A 20,359-nucleotide genomic window follows, 5' to 3' on the forward strand; every position below is an offset into this window, starting at 1 on the left:
CTCTGATCTCCTGTGTTGTGAGAGCACATTACACCATGAAACACTCTAAATTCTGAATTATGGATTTTGCATTTATTGGTATTAGCTTAGCTGCCACTTTACTGACCATTCATTTAACACTGCTGAATTCTTCAACTTTCCTAGACCTTTTCTATTTTCTGAAATATGCAAACCCATCATTCACCCCTTTGGCTGGGTTACTTTTCAAGTACACTGAAAAGCACAAGTCCCAACAAGACTTGGAGGACTCCCTGACAATCATCCTTCTCCACTACAAGCTACCATCCATTTCTACCTTGAGTTTCTTAATAAATTCCTAAGCCATGGAAGAGTTATCGCCTTCCTTGAGCTTAGTTTTAAGAGATTTTGTTGTGTGGATGGGACCCTGAAAGCCAACCGTACCTCCAAGACATACAACGCCTGTGTCTTTGTCCAAGCCTCCAAACTGCAGCTGAGCACGGGACAAATTTAATCCACTATGCAGTGCAGGAAGACACTTGACACTCAGGGCAATATTTAGAATTTCACCCCAAACTTCTAGATATGTGAATTATTTGCCCAGTGAATAAGGTGTATCTTAATGCAAGACAGAGTAGCCATTACAGTGAGTGGTGATGTCGAAGCTATCTGACTGGAAATGAAAAGGGCCTGAGGCGCTAATCCCAAGTCCCCCAGAAGCCCAGACGCACAGGAACGTTAAAAAAAATAGTCTAGGGAGAAATTATGACAAACAAAGGAACAAACAAAATACTCAGCTACTGATTTTCCCTTTTTGCAGCTGAAATCTCAATTATGCTTATTAGTCTCAGCATATGCAATGAATAGCAGGGCTCAGTTATGAAAACAGACCTCTAAAAGTTAATTCAGACCTTTCAAGAGCCACCATGCTATACTTTGTCCCTTAGCTCCAGCTCAATTCACACTCCTCCTCAGTCCCCTTCTCTTCTAGTACACATCTCCAGACAGGTAGATAGATCTAGAGACCAGAACTGCTCAGCATTGTATTTTTTTGCACAATCAATAGTCAGCAAGTACACAGGCTCCCCAATAGCAACACTGCCTGGAGAAACTTAACTAGACAGAGGTAAAAAGGACAACCTGAGGTCAGAACAAAAAAACATGCAAAAAAGCAGACCAAACGTGAAGGCAAAATGAAAACGTGTTTAAAGCGTGAAAAAACGTAGCGTGCTTAGCTGGTTAAATTTGTCCTGAGACAACAACAAAAAAAAAAACCAATCAAGTCCAGCAGGATAGTTAAATGAGTCAGAAAGAAAGCTAAGACACACACTACTTCGCCACAGGCTCAGAAAACAAGGATGGCACATTCACATTTAAAATACATTAGACCTATTAAATAAGAGTAATATCTATGTTGCAGTGAAGACCTACTCTCACAACGACCGCTTACTAACCTTTACATTTTTGCACAGCTACGGAAAAGAAGATATTCCCAAACTCCTCCATATAACCTGTATCGTGTTAAACTGGCAGACTCGTATAAAAGGGTTAAACAGACTATCATGAAATGGGAAATACTGATGCAAGCAGTCTCTCAAAGAGTGCAACTGGGAATCAGAGCAAGCAGCTCCTGAGTATGCGGTACTATCAGTCCTGCCTAACTCCAAGAGGATTTGAGATGCCTAAGTCTGACCTAACGGCCCTAAGCTGCCTTTATAGTCACTGATGAGAAACAGACACCCCCACAGGCCAATTCATTTAACTACTGAAAGATCAGTACCTAAAAACCACCCTTTGAAGTGCCCAGCTTAAAAGAAAGACCAAGAATGACATAGGAGGCTCTTCCAGACTCTGACCACTCTCTGCTGCTTGTGCCATAAAAGCCAAGGCATTGCCAAACGAGAAAGTGCTGAAAATTCACCTTTTAGTTCTCGGACTCTGCAAGCAGTTGGAATTTTCCCCCAGCTAGAACAGCAATCATCTGAAGTTCTGCAAACAAACATCTGTCAACATGCACAAGGTCAGCAGCATTTGTAAATACATGTCTCCAAAAGAACACCAGGAATAAGCAGCAATGTTATTTTGTTGTAACATGATATGGTTTACAGGGAATATTTCTTTCCAGGACAGTGCCCAGCCTTAAATGCAAGCAAGCAGAAGCAGTAACAAGCTTTTAACCGTCTTTCTTCCACCAAAGACCCGTCTTGCTTATGCTTGATAGAGGCACAGCTGTCCTAGCTTACAAATTCAGGCTTTAAGTTCTGTTAGTAACTAAACATAATCCAACAACAGATCTTACTCTTCTCTTTTTCACACGGAATCTATTTCTCTCCTCTTTTCCCCACCCATATTTGGCTATGAATGACTCCTTGGGCAGAGGAGGCATTAAAAAGCAGAAAGCACCACTTTGCAAGTAAAACCAAAAAAAAAAAAAAAAAAGGAGGGGTCAAATTTTGTCCCACATACCCACAGAGCAGTAACACATTTCTTCTTTGTGCTCTTTCCCTGCATTCCTGGGGGCACAGATGAGCTATGTGCCATGCCCAATGTAACTCCAATAATTATATTCAGAGAGGTAGGAAAGGATCACTCTTGGGATTCTGGAGCTGGGAGGGAGGAGTTGCAACATAAAACCTTGGAGCCGTTTCTATGAACATGTCAATGGATCAGAAGTACTGGTCACACTTAGTTTTGAGATAGCAGGAAGATCACCAGGTGATGCTTCTAGCATTGATTTTTAAAAATCCATTATAGAATTGTTTGTGAGCTACCTGTGCTACCGACGCCAAAACACTACATTTAATATTAAGCACACCTAGGTGCTGAATGATCAGATTTTACAGGTAGGCATTCTTGCAATTGATGCACTACACTGACATGCCAGAAATCTACATACAAATTCAAAAAAAAAAAAAAAAAAGCCACAAACGTCCCAGGTAACCTTTGGACTAGTAATTTGCACTCTACTCCCTTCCTATCCCCACTCTGATCGGCGTTATATTCATAAACTCTGGACTGCAAAGACCAACTTTGCCCACACTCAGCAACATTATAAAGATACAGCACGGCTGCTCGTACCATCAATAAATACAAAACACATTCAGCGTTGCGTGCAAAGGGTTTGTAGTCCGTCCTTCTACAACAGCATTCCTGCTGCCGTTAGTCTAGCAGACAGATGGAGGGTTTTACTGCCCAAGTCTTGCAAGCAGGGCATAACTACTGGCACAGAAATCGAACACTTTGTAACAGGAAATATGAATAACAGCCAGAGATGATAATCTGTGCTGACAATGCCTGCGTGCACACAAAGAGCCTCTCTTGCACCTAAGCTTTAGCATTAACTTTGGTGAGACGAATACACCTTCTGCTGAAGTTTAACAAAGCGAACACCAACAGGAGCGCTATTTTTTCCTTCCTTTGGAGGGGAAATACAGAAGATACTCTAGACTGAACAGCTCCGTTTTCCTACCACTGAGGAAAGGCACTCAGTTTCAGATTCAAATCCAGCTGATACCCAGACTGTGCATGTCCACTTACGCAGACAACCCCAACCTTAAAAGAGGAAAAGTGTTTTCATACTTAAACACCAGGCAAAACAGCAGAAAGACACTGAGCGGTAGGACCAATTGAAGGATTAGGTCAAACAGGCAGTGAGTGCGACCCAAGTGATTTAAACTGATTTCATCTGATTTCTGCTTATTCACTCTGCTCTAAGTGGAAAATTAGCACCCGCTCAGCAGAACAGTGTCTTTCTGGCCCATCAAGTCCACTTAAGTATAGCGGATCCTTGCTCCCTCCAAAACCGGGATTGGGACCTCTGGATTGCATTTCTAATTATAAATAAATAGAAATGAAACGTGGAGGTACCAGGAGCAGAACAAGTTCTTATTTCTTTGAGGCACAGACTGTTTGAAATTTCACCTGCCAAATACAAGAAATATATCGGGGGTTCAATGAGTGCCTGAAAGATCCTCTGCAGATCACTGCTATAGAGATGATGCCACCTTCAAAACATGAGGAGCTAGTTAACTGCACTTCTCTGGGCTCAGCCGCACAACTGAGTTTGACGGAAACAAAGATGACTTTCAAACAAGAGGAACAAAGAGACCTTAGCGCACAGTTCAATTTTAAACACGGTCATTTTCAATTCTAGTCAGCAATTCTGCAGAAGGAACTTTAAAATGAAAGCCCAAATCTTCACTCTTCCAGAAACCAAGGCCTCGCGTACTAAGTACAGCGCTTATAAGAGTGATACGGACTTTGTCAGTAGCGACCAGTAAGAAAAGGAGGCAGAGAAGCTTTTATAAGGAGGGAGTAACTCTGTAGCCTTGTATTAGTTATAGTGCTAAGATAACTCTGATATCTTATCGGCCACCTTGCTGGTGATTAAGTGCTATATAGCTCAGGTGTTCTCAAAGCTGGCACTATTGCCGTGTATTTCATCATTAATACTCCACAGGTTCAGCTATACAGAAACACGGAGAATCCAAGATTATTCTGCCTCTCTAACTACCTTTCCCCTGGGCCCATCAGGCATCCAGAAAAATGAGACTTGTGGACAATTTTCAGAGCAGCCATAGCGCAACTGAAGACACTTCTCTCCACTGAACGTTAAGCCGCTGCACGCGTCCTTGACTGAACTATGACTTACACCTAGGACAGTTTTTAAAAAAAAAAAAAAAAAAAGGAACCCAGACAAGTCATTGTTTTTGTCTTTTATGCCACAACGGCAAAGCTGACTTGCCTGTAATCAACTGCAATCAAGATTTGCCAGCAAGAACGCCTTCAAATTATGCTCTTCCAAAATAAACAACGGCACATACGTAAAAAATGAACGATGAAAGTTTACAGCTAGTTTGGAAAAAAGGGTGCCTTGAGTTCAGGAAGGCTGAAGCTAAGAGGACAGTCTCGTATCAGTTATTTGATACTGGTTTTTAGAAAGCACTCGGACCAGTAACAGTCTAATACAAAATTATTCTCAATATTCTCCAGACTACTGACATTTATATTCGAATTAAACGCAACTCAAAAACTCCTCCCTAAGCCTGATTCCCCATTGCTCCAGCCCTACACCAGACCACAATGAAATGGAGCGGGAGGCAGAGTAAAAGGGACTTTGCACTGTGGATCTTAAGCCAGGCCTTAGTTCTAGGCCAAATCAGGTTAAGTCAATGTGGCCTGTTTCACAGCTGCTCTCAGGTCACAGGACCTCAGTCAAAGCCATTTAGCCTAGCAAAACTTTCTGCCCCAAGGATATTTTCTTAAGGGTTATTCCCCTCACTTTAATACCTCTTTAGCCTGTCAAATTAGCATTAAAAGGCTACTGTGTGATTAAGAACTATGTCTCATGACATTCCAGAACTAAGGTGCTTTAGGAATATAGCTTGGTTCACCCTTCTCAATGTTTTAACTTGCTTTACTGCAGGTTCCCTGCAAAAGGTCCAAAAAGGAGCAATAGTACATGAAATACAAACAGAGAGAACAATTTGAACGCACGTACCCAACCCTGCTGACCGAGTTTTTAAAATGCAAGTTCACTGCCTCCGTAAGCCACATAAACCTTGAATTCTTTACGCTAATTTTGCAAATTGAAAATACTGCTCAAGCGTGAAAAATCAGCATGCATGAATATTCTGAAAACGGGAAATTCACGTTCAAGAGGGCCCCACAAAAAGTCTTTGCGCAGAGACTTTCCAGTAGGATGAGCAGCAGCGTTAAAACGAGACCGAATCCAGGCAGCTTCACTCACCGCCCTCAGAGCCAAGCAAGCAGGCGTACAAAGGAGGCGAAACGAGAATTAACACCTTGACGATCCATCAGAAGATTGTAACTCCTTGGGAGGAAGAGTTTTGCTCTTCAGATCGCACCATAACTGCTGCCTAAGTAGCTGTGAGAGAAAGAGGTAGCAAGACAAGAGGGTAACAGCAACAGAAAGTGGAAAGGAGGCAGAGGAGGGAAGAAAGGAATGAAAACAACAACGAATACAAGCTTACTTTAAGAAGAGTCTTTGGACTGCGGAAGGCTTTTTCTGGCATGTCAGAGACCACTAGGTTCTCGAAAAGAAGAACGCGCAGCCTCTCCTCCACCAACACACCAGACGTTAAAAACAAATCTTTCCAGGTACACGCGAGAAAAAGGAAGGACTAGTATTCAGAAGTCAACTTATAACTGTCACCTGAAATATGACAAAACACCTGCCATCTGTAGATATGTCCCAGGCACTTTCTGTACAATAATAAACACACAGCGGTTGTCCCCTTCGTTGTCTCTTTTTCAGAAGGGCAAATTACACAAGCCCAGAACGAGGTAAAAGCAAATTTCTCATGGATTGTCCAAAGAAAGGCCACGGTTCCTCGTATGGCTGCAGCGCCACTCAAGCCAGTTCATCTGCCCTGCTCCAGCCCCTGCCTCTTATCCCATCACAAAATAATGATTCGGCTAGAAAAAAAAAAAAACACAGTTCTCCATGCAGCTGTACAAATGCTTTTGAGAGAAGAGGGAAAACAGTGCATTGAGAGAAAACAAACCACAGCACAGAGCAAGACAACACACTAAAAAAAGCCCATGAAACACCCTTTGGTATTTCAGTTCCTATACCCCACCCCAATCATGAGATAAACAGTCAATAGAAAATAGTTTCCATTTTACATGAAGAAAAAGCGTTCAGTCCAGTAGAGTAATGACGTAAATTACTGCAAGTTCACACTTTTTGTTTACATGAATGGTAAAAGATATGCTTTATTGTAGGGCAGGCAGATACCGCTCCCGGTAGCGCACCTGGAGCGAGATTCCTGTAAGCTCCTTTTCTATTTCAGGGAGATAAACAAGAACTTCTAGGGTTCAACTGATCTTGCCGAACACAGACATCTATGCGAGGGTGAAGTGAACTGTGCCCACAACTCCACCAAGCATAAAAGGAAACAAGCGGCACTCGCACTGGGCCACTTCCACTCCATTTCAGACGGGGACTTCCCAAAGAGATCGCAGCTCACAACACAGTTCAGAATACTCCGAGCACAGCCAAAGCACTCGCGGCACCTTCGTCCTTTCTTCGCACAGTCTCGTTTCCATTAGTGCTACTGAAACAATCCTACTCCCCGAAAAACAACTTCCACCGACAGGAAAAAAAAAAAAAAAAAAAAAGAGTCAAGAAGCACAATGTTTAACAGCAAGAGATGTTTAATAAGCTAAAGGGGACAGAATAATTCCAATTATTTCCACCTAGCAGCAGAGGTGGTAGGAAAAAACTGGCACTCAAGTCTTGCTATACTTTCAGCTGCTTTCCATATAATTTCCAGCACCATCTTCCTTTTTTTAAATTTAATACTTGTGTTACAGCATCAGAAATTGCAGCGTCCATAACACAGAACAAATTTTGAATATTTTAATCTGGTGAGCTATCAAAAGACTTGCTCGCTAAGCTTGCTCACTATTCATTACATCACCCAGTTCTAGTTTACTGGGAACTTCAGGATTACTCTTGAAATAGTATTACAGTCCTATCAGTAACCCGGCAGGCTGATTACTCCAAGCGTGCCTCCCAATAGAGAATAGCTCAAATAAGTTTCAAACATGATTTTAATTAGCAAGTATGAAACTGATTCAAGTTTTCAAGCTCGTTTGCCGTTTGTATCTTAGTTATTAAACTTTAAAGGCTGGTATGCTGACAGGCAATAATTAAAACAAGTTGGCATGATACTCTAAAAGACTATTTAATTGCAGAAGTACCCAAGTTTGTCTAAACGCATAATTGCTTAATTACGTAGGTATACATTTAGCATTATTCAGATATAAGTGCACTGTTCACTACTATAAGTCATCTTTTCCCATTTACCATCATTTCCCATTCCCAAGTTTTAAGTTAATTCAATTTCCATTCAAATACAAATCAAACACCACTGCCACTTTCTTTGTACTGTTCTGGCACCCATCTGATCCCTTCGTACATCCAATTAGCTTGCTAAACTTTCAGAAAGTTAACCCAGCAAAATACCATAGGTCTTCTGCCAGGTTAGAGCCAGCAGAGGGGCAGAACTGCTCCTTTAAACAGCAGAAAGCTCATGGCTCGGGTTTGTCAGACTTATCCTTCCTTGATTGTTATTTCTACAGCTTCCCTCCTCCCCCCCAATTACTTCTCAATCCTCCGAGAGTAATTTCTGTGAGCGCGTGGCACTGTCACTAAATATGTATTTTTCGACTTGACGTAACACACAAAGCAAACCAAAGAGGAACAAAATATTTTACCATTGCTAATGGGAACCCACAAGACTAGGGCACAAGTTTACGCGCAGCTACCTGGTTAGGGAGTCTCCCAAACAGACTTGAGTCGGGCACACGCAGCTTTGCCCTGACAACTCCTCCAGAAGTTGTACAGTGCCGACAAAGCAAGTTCACATAACAGATGTACGGGAGTTCACTCAGACTAAAATTAGGCCTATTTCAATTACTGCTCTGCTAATTACTAATTCTGCCTGAGACTTTTTTTGATGGCCCTTGAAGTGTGCTACAAGGCAGCCACCTTTTCATCTGGGCAAAACCCCATGATTTGCAAAGTTCTCATTCAGATCAATCTGTTGAAATCTCAAGTTCTGGTTGATTTGATAAAGGGAAGCCAGCAAAGGTCTTCCTGCGACATACCTTCAACCTATCTGCTAGTCAGGTAAGAAAATATCATGAGAAAAGTTGGTCAGAAGGAGAACAATTAGCAGCTGAGGAACATACACCTGTCCAAGGAAAATTTTACCTTACTCCACAGCTGCTCAGCGTAGACCACAGCAGTCAGCATTTGCTTTACAGTCAGCAAGATAATTCTGCTTTATGCAAGACGCGAGGACAGCTCATATCCACCCCCTTGTCCAAAAGGCAAGGTTTTGGGGGTATTTTTTTCTTTAAACTAGAGACTTTTTCCCTTTTAGGAAAGATATTGCCATTGTTACAGAAACTTGCCTGAACCACATCAGAACCCTGCAAAGACTCTCATCTGGCTTGAAATATGTTCTACCAGCTTCACGGCTGAACAAAATCAGCACTTGGGTTAAGCTCTGAGTAACAGGGCACGCAAACTAAAGGACTGTATTAATCCACATACTCACAGCTCACTTCTGTGTCGTCTTGTTCTGAATACCCACGTTAGCTGTGCATTTCAAACATCTCCACAGAGCAGATGAAACCTTCTGCCATTGCTCACGACGGCAGCGAGAAGCTGTCACTGAAGTACAGACTGACAAGAAGAACAAAGCATGAAGGTATGCGCTGTGCGTTATTTAGTATTATGTTATTTGGTATTTCTAGTATTAGTTATTTCATACTATGGCTATGGACCAAAGGTGTAGCAGTGTTTTTAGTATCACAAGTTCATCTTCCGATACTTCAGCTCTATCAGGTGCATCATTTAAACTACAAACGGCTTTCTGTCCAGTTTTGATTATTGTCAAAGGACACTTCAAGTTAAGGATGGCGCAACTACTTGTATCAAACATACACATTCATCATCTTTTTTTTCCTTCACCTATTTTAGGGCAAGGGGTAAAACTGCCACATATTCAATAAGGAAACGGAGAAAGGAGTTTCAGCAGACAACATTTTATAAGCCTAACTACTGCACTAGCAAGTCAGCCACTATCCTGCTAAGTCCAGTGTTTCTTCAGCAGACAACATTTTATAAACCTAACTACTGCACTAGCAAGTCAGCCACTATCCTGCTAAGTCCAGTGTTTCTTCAGCAGACAACATTTTATAAACCTAACTACTGCACTAGCAGGTCAGCCACTATCCTGCTAAGTCCACTGTTTCTTAGAAAGATTAGATTTCTCTGCACGCACGCGAGGATTGGTGTGGCTGCAAACAGGAAGGCCGCAAGTAACAAATGCTACCCATTCTACTTGGGAGGATGAATAAAACCCTCTTTCAAAGGCAGCAAATGAATATTAACCTATCAGATTTTGAGAGAGAACTGTTCATTTCCTATTTCTGGGATCTTGCTTAGAAAGTTTCTGATTTCAAGATATTTGCTCAAGTCTTCACTGCTACTGAACAGTTCCTGTTTTCGGTTTTAATGCTGTTCCACATTTCTCTGGATACATGCCATTTTGCTCCTCCTTCAGGCTTCGCAGTCGCTTTGAATGAGACCAGCCAATCAGGACAGGACCATTCCAAGCCTTTTAGAAAAGTTATAATTAGCAACCCTTCTCCCCGCACGGAAGACAGTAATACAGATGCAGCTGAGCTGTAAGTGGTTACTGAAGTGACAGAACTCCCCCCTCCCCTCCCTGTCCTGAAGCAAAATACTAGAAATGGTAATGAAGCCGCTCAATTCCATTAAAAAAAGACTTGGGGGGGGGGGGGGGAAACAGAGGCAAGTATTGTTTCTCAAGAGCAAAGGCAGCAACACAAAGCAACTCAAGCACACTCTGGCAGCTCCAAAATACTTGAGACTAAACAATTACTTCAGGATTAAGAAAGATTTGACCGAGGTTATCAGTCATCACTTTCCTCCACCTCCAAATTAAGAAGTCACTGCCTAGCACAAACAAGTTACTACAGGACAAATTCTGCACACACACACACACACAAAACCCTCAAGTCTCACACGAGACGGATGAAACAGATATAAGAGTCAAAACAGGCTTTGTGTTTTTCTGCCCTCCTATCCCGTTCCCAACTGGCAGATCAATGTTTCATATTCTTATTGCTAGATATTTCATATCGTTCTTGCATCCCTATAGCTAGCAATACACTTTTTTTTCCCCCCTCTGATATTTAACACAATCTCTAGAGCCAAACAGAAAAGTGCTGTTCTAACTTACGGCACAGAGGTATGGACCCCAAGCTGGCTTCACAACTAATCAGTTTTAAGGAAAGAGACATGAACTAGACACAGTCTAGACGCAGTTTCTGGAAGTACAAGCCAATTTTACACTGAAATGCTTCTAACCCTCTTGGATGTCAAAGTACAGTACAAGAAATGCAATGATGCTTTTTGACATCTGCAAACAGCTATCTCCAGCTTCCCCTAAAAACTGCCAAAGCTAACAGTCAAACAATTGACCCAAAATGATTTTTCAGTATCTTCTCATGAAGACTGTATGCCGAAGAACACTTTCAGTTTGGAGATTTTCAATGCCTTTTTACAAACAGAAAGCTCTCCAAAGCCTACATCTCTCTGCACTGTCGTTTAACAAATATCAAGCTATTGGGACCCACTTAACAAAAATAACAGGCTACAGAAACAACTTGCACGCTAGGAATCATCACATCAGAGAATGACAACAGCAAAACCTTCATACTTCCAAATAGCTGGTCCCATATGGCACAAATGAATCAATGTGTGGTTGCAGCAGAACCCAAGTCCATCTTTCTTTCATTGTGAATTATCTGCATCTCCATCCTGAAAGTGTTAAAGCAAGCCCACTCCTCCTTTATCACTGGCATACAACCAGGTCTTAATCCCAGTTAAGAGAAGTTACTCGCTAATCTTACTTCAACATATTTCTTTAAACTGTCAAAACAAAAAATTTCAAACGGATCAGTCAGCTAGGATACTCATCCCTCTAGTAAAATCCTGGAAAGAGCTGCGAAGGTCTATCCATACAATTTGCATGCAAGTGAGCTGCACTTGGGATTCCCTGACTACTCTAGAGTTTCCCCTTTCATATCCGCTCTGCACAACAGCTCCAGTTCAGAGCTGTTCTTTGAATCACACTTTAATCCTGACCAAAAAAAAAGAGTAGCAAAGCAAGTACCTCTGCCAATATTTCTCCACAGGCTTTCCCGCTTTGATGTTACAGAGTTTTAATATAGCTATTATTCAATCCCCCCCCCCCAACTATCAACTTTCTCGTCTGCTTAGCAGGAAGCTAAATAACCAGATTCAAACCCCCATGAACTCGAAGTTCCCTCCAGCATGACCAGGAACAGGAGCACAAATGTTTTCTTCCACTTGCTTACACACTGTGTTCTTTACCGCTTTGGTCGAAGCCAAGATACAATTCATCCTTGGACAAAAGTCAGATTTAAGCAGAGGGAAGAACTATGCCTTCCAGCAAAGCCCAGGAGATGACACAAAAGCACTGCTAACAGCCTTCATAGTTTATTTGCCTTCACTGCACCCCTCCCTGTACCTGTGTTAACATCCCTATTCACCGGTTTCTGGTCTACCTCTAGTTTAGGTTGTGCTCTTTCCTATATGCTATTTCTGAGATATTGGTGCATCATACCAAAGAGGAGTTAAAGCAGAATAAATCCGCTTACACACCAAATCACCCGTCTTTACCTTTAAGGCCATGAGAAACGTCAGAGCCACAAGAAAAGCAATGCCTTTCTGTGGGAATTATACCCTGTAGAAACATCACAAGCAGACGCGTTCAAATTACCATGATCCAATCACTACTATTTCCTAATGCAAGATGTCTTCTTACTTCCAGGCCCTTTGTATATTTAGGGATGCAATCTCTGCAAGGAACCCGACGGTTTAACAATAACTACCAAAGCAAATACTACTACACTAAGGCATTGAAACTAGCAGCCACCCAAACGTATTAATGGATAACTACAAACAGCAGTGATAAAAGATGACAGCGAAATAACGCGGCTGTTCTTCAAATCTACCCTTACATGCAGCTTTACAGGATAGGGACTGCAGATATGCACAATACAATCTCAAGAGTCAAATCCCACAGATTCCACTGGGGTTTCATGCAATGCAGGGATCCACCCACAGATTTAGTTGCAGAACTGCACGCAATTCTTTCGCAGCCAGACACTCGATATCTTCTTAACAGAGACGGTAGTGTATTTATTTCTCAAAGAGCAAGGTAGAATATCTTCCTGCAAACAAATGGTTGACATTCTTGAATTTTCTCCAAATACTAAATGTTTGCCAGCAGATAATTACCAGACCAAAAGTTTACTCTGAGAAATTGTTCCAAGTATCGAGAAACCATAGCAAGGCCGTTTGATTATGTGCAGAGAAGTACACTTCAATTGAAGTTGCTCAAGTGTGGAAGACTGAAAATAACTCACTGAAAAGTAATTAGGTAACAAAAGCACCGTAGTGACCGTCATGCGGTTTGCTGGAATAAGATCGTTTGCTAGAATAAGATCAATTCTTACATATGCTGGTTCCCAATCAAAGCAGAATCCACATTTCCTCTTCAAAATGTAGACGGGATTTATGCTAAAGATGGGTTTTCTGCCAACAGTAATTTAGCTAACAGTTGGTCACCTCCATTTAAGTCACATTCACCAGAGAATCATCAGATAATATAACAGCAACAGTTATTCAGCTGTAGCAGTCTTAAGTAATTAATGTAGTGGGGGGGAGGAATCAGGAAAGTCATGTTTCACCTGTTTGATACTATGTGCTTTACTACTTTTAAAATGAGTAATCCCATCTTTTGCCAAGCTGCAAAGATTAGAAGCTGTGTGGGAACAACCAGCCTCACACCGGTGCTCTTCCAGTACGGGACTTTTATTTACAGTCGCTATCACTGAGCATGGTTAATCAACTCAGAGGTGTGTAGAATTCAAATATTTTTTTCCCCTAATGCTTTAAAACATTAAAGGGCCCCCAGTTTACAACAGAAAACAGTTTAGGATGACCTTTAATTCACACTGCATTAAGTTTAACACTAGAAACTCACATCAACATCAATTTAATTTACATTAATCTCTGCAAACACTTACGTTAGGTAGTAATTTCATTGAACCAGAATTACGTATGCAGTAAAGTTATAGCTGTGTTTAAGCACGGGAAGGAAGTTTAATTCTCAGTATTTTATTTGCCTGAAACAGTTTAGCTAAATTCAGGCAAGATAACTACCCAAAAGTTGGGACGAGAAGTATAAATAAAGCACTTAGCTAAAAACAAGTTTTAATCTGAAGTCAGTGCACCATAAACGTAAGATCAAGTCTCCGTAAAACTACTACAAGCGTTTTAAGTCATACAGACTACTCTGATACTTTGAAGGACTACACAGGTGATATCAACAGCATTAATATAAGCCAATAATCAAAGTTCTTTAAAACAGTAGCCCTGAAACAGGGGCATCTTATATAACTACTGGTGATCAGCCCCAATCTTTGCTGACTAGTAAAGCTACCAGTCGATAAACTTTTGTTACTAACTATGCATTTGTCAGCTTAATTCTTTACATCCCATTGTAATATACATCTCAGACAAAAAAAACTATGAGCAGCAGTGCTTCCTAGACTTTGTTAAACCACGCCATAATCTGTTTTATAAAGTGCGCAGTGAATATTTAAACAGCACTAAAACTTTAAAGAGTTTTCTTCAGAAAGCTTCTGCTTGACACAACTTCAGTGAAATACCAGGTTTACAGGAAGCTTTTACAGTTGCTTAGCTACAATTGCTTGCAGTTAGTTTCAAAGACACTTGCAAAAAACATTTGAAGAAAATAACACCCAAGTACTTGGGGCAATAAGGATGTGTTCATAATAAACAGAGCAATCCAACTTTATAACAGTCTGTTCTTTTCTGCTATTAACTAGCCATGTAAAGTTGTAGCTCTCATTGTCAACACGCATTTAAGGCAAGTAGGAACAGTCCTCTCTTTCATACAAACAGCTAATGTAACTGAATTGCTGCAACAAACAACCACAGCAACCGTGAGAACTGAATGTCCATTTTAACCAACATCTCAATAGCGTAAACATAGCCCTAGGTTCTCTGGCATCTGTAACAATCCTTCGATCACAAAATCCCATGGAAAAAACATTCCCTCTACAGTAAATTCTGGTTTTCCTTTCTGACAGCACAGAGGTTTCTCTGTCCCCCCCAAAAAGACTGCCAAAACGTGGAGGGGCAGCGGACTCCCAGCGGTTTCCCTTCGCCAAAGCTCTTCTAGGAGCAGACCTACTCCTGCATAGAGTTTGCAAAGAAGTTCCACAAACTAGAAAAACGATCTGAAGCAAACCCAGAAGATCAACTTGCCACTACACTAGCCACATGAGGTGAGAACAGCAGAAAGCAGGCTGGCAGATAATTTCATCACGGAGCCCAACAGCTTAGAAGGAAACGATGAAGTATTTCACGGGCGGCGGAATACGCGCTAAAACGCGCATTTTTCGGCACGCAGCACGAAGGCGGGGAACGAAGCAGTTGTGTAAGAGGGCTCGGTAACTTCGGGCTGCTCCCGAAGTTACGGCCGAGAAGGGCATCGCCGCCCCCAAGGGCAGCAGAGCCCCGGGCGCAGGCGAGCACAGCGCGCGGCCCAGGCCGCCTCCCCCGCCGGCCGAGCCGGGCCGGGCCGAGCACTTCCAGCCGGGCCTGCTCTAGCCCAAGGGCCGCCGGGACCGTGTGTCCGCGGCGAGGCCCCGCGGCCGGTGGCGGACGGCTCCGGGCCTAACGGCGCAGCGGGAGCCACTCACCTCGGCCCGCCAAGGCGGAGGAGGGGAAGCTTCCTGCGCGGCGGCCGCGGAGAGACGAGCCGGAGGGCGGAAGGAGGGGGGAGAAGCGAGGGGCCTCGGGGACGCCGAGCTGGGGAGGGAGAGGCGGGAGGAGAAGCCGAAGCCGCTCCACTCACCGCGGGGCCGGGCCCGGCCGCGCCGCCGCCGCCGCACAGGAGCCGCCGCTTCCTCCTCCTGTTCGATGACAAAATGGCGGCGGCAGGAAGTGCCCTCAGCTCCGCCCGCCCCGCCCCGCCCCAGGGTCCGCTCCCGCACTCTGCGTACCGGCCCGCCAACGGCGTAGCGCCGGCAGCGGAACCCGGGTCCTCTCCCCTCCCTCACGACCACCCCCACGGCCGCCACGGTACGCCAGCGGCGCTGCCGCCGCGCGTCGTTACGCCAACGGCGCACCGCTCCCCCCCCCTCCCACCTCCGGCTTCCCTGCTGCCCTTCCCTTCCTTACGCAAAAGGCCGCAGCGCTGCGCGCGGGGGAAGCTGACCTTACGCAAGTGGCGTACCCTAGCGAGCGCAGGAGGAGACGGCCAGGGAGGGCACTCCCCCCCCCCCCAACTCCTCCGCGCACACATACATACACACGCACTCCCGCCCACAGCGTACGAGCCGAGCCGGAGAGCTCCCCGAGCCCCGCACGGCGCGCACCGACAGCCCGCCGGCCTCACCGCTGCTACCCTCCGCCGGACGCCGATTGCGTAAAATGCGTACGCCGCGTAGAGAAAGCCGACCTTCCCCCCCCCCCCAACCCCAACGCCCGGCCGCCGCTGCGCAACTCGCCGGCCTACGCAGCCGGCGCGTGACCAGCGCTACGCCAGCGACGCAGCGACGGCCTTGAGGGTCCCGTCCCGCTACGCACATAGCGTAAGGGCCGCGTCCCCCTCACCCACTCGCACCCTCCTCGGGTCCCCTTTACGCCGTTTGCGCAGCAGGCCTCAGGCTCCGGCAGGGCGCCCCACCGCAGATTACGTAGGCTCCCTGACGCAGCGGCCGCATTACGCAATGCGGGTTACGCTGGCAGGGCGACGTAAGGGAGAATGGTGAATACCGACACCCCCTCCCCCCCACCGCCCCTCGGCCGCGCCTCCCGCCTCAGGCAGCCGCTCCCCTCGCGCGCGGCCTGGCCCTTACCTGAGGCGGCAGCGGGGAGGGGGCCGGGCCGGGGGCCCTGCGAGCCGCCCTCCCGCCGGGGCCGGGTCCCGCGGGGCCCGGAGGAGGAAGGCGTCTCCTCCGCCGCTCGGTGGTGGGGGGGGATTGGGAAGGGGAGGGGGAAAGGGAAAGGCGGGAACGGGCCTGGAGGCCTCAGCGAGGGGGGGAGGGGAGGGGGGGGGAGATAGACACCGAGGGACAGCGGATCCGACAGCGGCGCCGCACTGACCTCACCGCGCTGCGCCTGGCGTCACGGCGTAGCGCGGCCCCGCCCCCCCGCCGCCAACCGCCGCGCCTCGCGCCGGCCCCGCCCGCGCGCCCGCCCGCGCCGTGACGTCACGGGGGGCGGGGCCGCGCCGCGGTCCCGCCGCCGAAGGGAGCGCGGGGAGGGGGCTGCAGCGGGGAGGGGTGAATTGCACGGAGGGAGGTGGGGGAGAGGTTGCACCGGAGCGGAGTGCGATGCAGTGGGGAGGTGCAATGCACGGGAGGGTTGCACCGAGGGAGGGGTTCCGGGGTGCAATGCACGGGGAGGGGGGTTGCATTGGGGGGGTTCCGGGGTGCAATGCACGAGGGGGAGGGTTGCACGGGGAGTGGTTCCGGGGTGCAGTGCATGGAGAGGTTGCACCGGGGGGGTTTCCGGGGTGCAGTGCATGGAGAGGTTGCACCTGGGGGGTTTCCAGGGTGCAATGCACGGGGGGGGGTTGCACCAAGGGTCTGGTCCTGGGGTGCAAAATCCGGGTGGGGGGGTTGCATCGGGGGGGGGGAGGTCGCAGAGTGTGATGCACTGCAGGGGTTGCAAGGCATGGGGGGGGGGCTGCACTGCGGGGGGGGGGGTCCCGGAGCGCAATGCACGGGGGGGTTGCACCAGGGGTGGTTCTGGGGTGCAGTGCATGGGGTGGAGGGGTGCACAGGGGTTCCTGGGGTGCAATACATTGGGGGAGGGGATGCACCGGGGGTTGCATGTGGGGCAGTGGCATTGGGGAGCTGTCCCCAGGGTGCACTGCAGGGGACACTGCACCAAGGGGACACTGCATTGGGGAGGGAACCGCCTTGCATGGGGGTCATATACACTGCAGTGGGGCACTGCGCTGGGGGGGTGAGCGCACTGCGCAGGGGAGGTGCAGATGCACTGCATGGGGGGCACTGTGCTTGGGGGAGACACACTGCTTTAGGGAGTGCAGGGGTGAGCCCCACTGCCCAAGCAGGGGGAGTGACACGGGCTGGGAGTGGAGGTGAGATGCACAACATGGTGGGGGCCACTGCACTAGGGAATGAGATGCACTGCATGGGGTGAGACACTGCACAGGGGACACACTGTGTGGGGGACACTGCGTGGGGATACACTACACGGGGGCACTGCATGGGGGCACACTGCACTAGGGCACTGCAGAGGGGGTACAATGCACATGGGGGCACTGCATGGGGGCACACTGCACTAGGGCACTGCAGAGGGGGGACACCTCACAGGGAGATATACTGCATGGGAGCACTGCATCAGGGACGCACTACACTGGGGGACACGCTGCACTGGGGGACACTGCACAGGGTGATAAAACTGCATGGGACGCACTACGTGGGGCTGACGCACTGCGCTGGGGGATACTGCACGCAGGGGACACAGTGCACGGGGGCAGCGAGAGCTACACCAGGGAGGGGCCCCTCCACCCCCGCCGTGCCCGAGCCCGCGCAGGCCACGCTGCACCCGCTGCCCCGGCCGTGGCCGGCCTCGACTCGACCCTTGTCCCCGCGCTATCGGCAGGACGCGTTCGAAGAGCAAAGTCCGGCACGTCGGGGCTGTGCCGGGCTTCGCCCCTTGGCCCCGGGCCCAGCTCTGGCTCCTCGCTACGGCCTGGCCTTGGCTGGGTGCCTGTGGGCCACCCCCAGCACCCATGGCCTTCTGCGGCTGCGGGGGAACGTCACATCCTGGATGCTCTGTCAGGCCCAAGGGCAGCCACCGCCCCGCCGGGCTCCCTCCCAACAGCTCCCCAGGGTGGCGAGGGCTGAGGCCAGGGTTGAACTCAGTGCAGGAATGGGCACGTTCCCTGTGCAGGGCCTAGGTATCACCCACAGTGTGTACAGGTTGCATGAGCAGTGCCCACTGTGTCATTAGCAGTGTCACAGTGCAACTGCAATGCATTTTTAATGGGACAGAGCTGGGTCGTTAGTGCTGGGGTATATTTGCAGTGTAAGGTGGCTCGTTAGCAGTGTTGGGGTGTACTTGCAGTGCTGAGGTCGTTCACTAGCAATGCTGGGGTGCATTTGCAGTGCAGGGTGGTTCATTAGCACTGGGGCATATTCGCAGTGCTGGGTGTTTCGTTAGCAATACATTTGTGGTTCGTTGAGCGCTGGAAGGTGCATTTGCAGTGCAGGCTGGTTCGTTAGCTGCACTGGGGTGCGCTTGCACTGCAGGGTAGTTCGTTACAGTGCAGTGGTGGTGCACGAGCAGTGCCAGAGTGTATCTGCAGTGCATTAGCAGGTTGTAAGCAGCGCAGGGTGGGTCGTGAGCAGCACTGAGGTGTACTTGCAGTGCTGGGGTGTAGTTGCAGAGCAGAGCAGCTCATTAGCAGTACCAGCATGTATCTACAATGCATTAGCTGCTCATAACCACTGCAGGGATGGTTCACGAGCAGCACTGAGGTGGCTCGTTAGCAGTGCAGGACAGTATAATTGCAGCACACGGAGCAGTTGCCAACGCCCTGGCACACCAGTAGCAGTGCAGTGCTCTCCCCCAGCAGTTTCTGCCCTGCACCCAGCTTGCCTTCTCCCGCCTGGCCGGGGGACAGCGTGAGGGTCACAGGATGTCAGCCAGGGCTCCGTCTCACAGAGATGGACACCGCAACCCCCGCGGCCGGAGCTGGAAGAACGCCGATCCCTCTCGTACCTTGGATTCGTCCAACTTCGGTACTTTGGGATGTCGGCTTTTTTGGCGGCGGTCCTCCAGAGGTGCACAGTCGCAGAGGGCAGAGAGCCGGGCCAAGCAGCAGCTTGGCGAGCTGAGGTGCGCGTGTTGCTCAGCTTGGAAACCTCGCTGGCTTCCGCCGCACGTTCCAGCTCTCCGGCGCGGGATTTACGGCGGCTCTCAGTGGCTTGGTCTTGCGGCAGATCCCAGGAACGCCACCAGCTGAAGCCCTCGCTCTGACTCGCAGTGCAACCTTCCAAGGAAAACTATTTTTTTGGCCTGCAAGGCTGCCTGTGGTGGGTCTTTAGGAAAAAAAAAAAAAGGGGGGGGGGGTAAATCAGAAAAGAACAGAAATGCAGAGACAGAGCCCCTGGCTCCTGTTTTAGAAATCTCTAGTATTGCTCCAGCGGACGCCTCGTCGGCAACTCAATCACAACTGGAGATTTGTTTCAGGTTTGGAAGTTTATTGCAACTTCAAGCTCTGGGTTTATTCCAGATGGTAGAGGGTCTGTATCAGACTTCAAACACTTCATACCACAAGCATAGATCATAACATTTAATAACAAGTCAGCACCTAATTTGCTGAGCTTGATACGGCTTCGTTAATCCTGCGACAACATTTGGCAGCCGGGTTTTGAACCTGAATAAGACGACTGACCTTAAAACTTGCGTCAGGGAAAACGGGCTTCACTGAAGCTTCGCTCCGAGTAAATCGCTGGAGCGGTTCTCTGCACAAACAGCGGCCTGATTTCTAGATGTAATCAAGTTGGTACTCAAAAACCCAATTACGGACCCTAGTTCTCATGCACTAGTGGAGGTAGATGAAGTTAATGCATTTCATGACAAAAAACCCAACAACCAACCATCTCCTTTCCAGGGAGTAAACAAATAAATATTCCCTACGGGGAAGAATACGGTATTCTAAGTATTACCAGG

General features: G+C 47.6%; 1 protein-coding gene across 23 annotated transcripts in view; it reads right to left on the reverse strand.

Moving 5' to 3' along the window:
- BRD4 (bromodomain containing 4) overlaps positions 1-16,799 on the reverse strand; it is an 85,949-nt gene extending 69,150 nt beyond the window's left edge. For 3 of the 23 annotated variants that reach the window (XR_011136688.1, XM_068922992.1, XM_068922991.1), the window contains exon 1: positions 16,044-16,260. Coding sequence is in view for 2 of the 23 variants with exons in the window: in XM_068922992.1 (XP_068779093.1) it covers positions 16,044-16,236 (193 nt within the window). In the remaining 21 variants the exon portion in view is untranslated. The other 20 variants (XR_011136689.1, XM_068923003.1, XM_068922993.1 and 17 more) reach the window with 13 other exon arrangements.
- Positions 16,800-20,359: the final 3,560 nt, after the last annotated feature.

The sequence above is a fragment of the Struthio camelus genome, chromosome 31 (assembly GCF_040807025.1).
Source record: "Struthio camelus isolate bStrCam1 chromosome 31, bStrCam1.hap1, whole genome shotgun sequence".
Classification (NCBI taxonomy): Eukaryota; Metazoa; Chordata; class Aves; order Struthioniformes; family Struthionidae; genus Struthio; species Struthio camelus.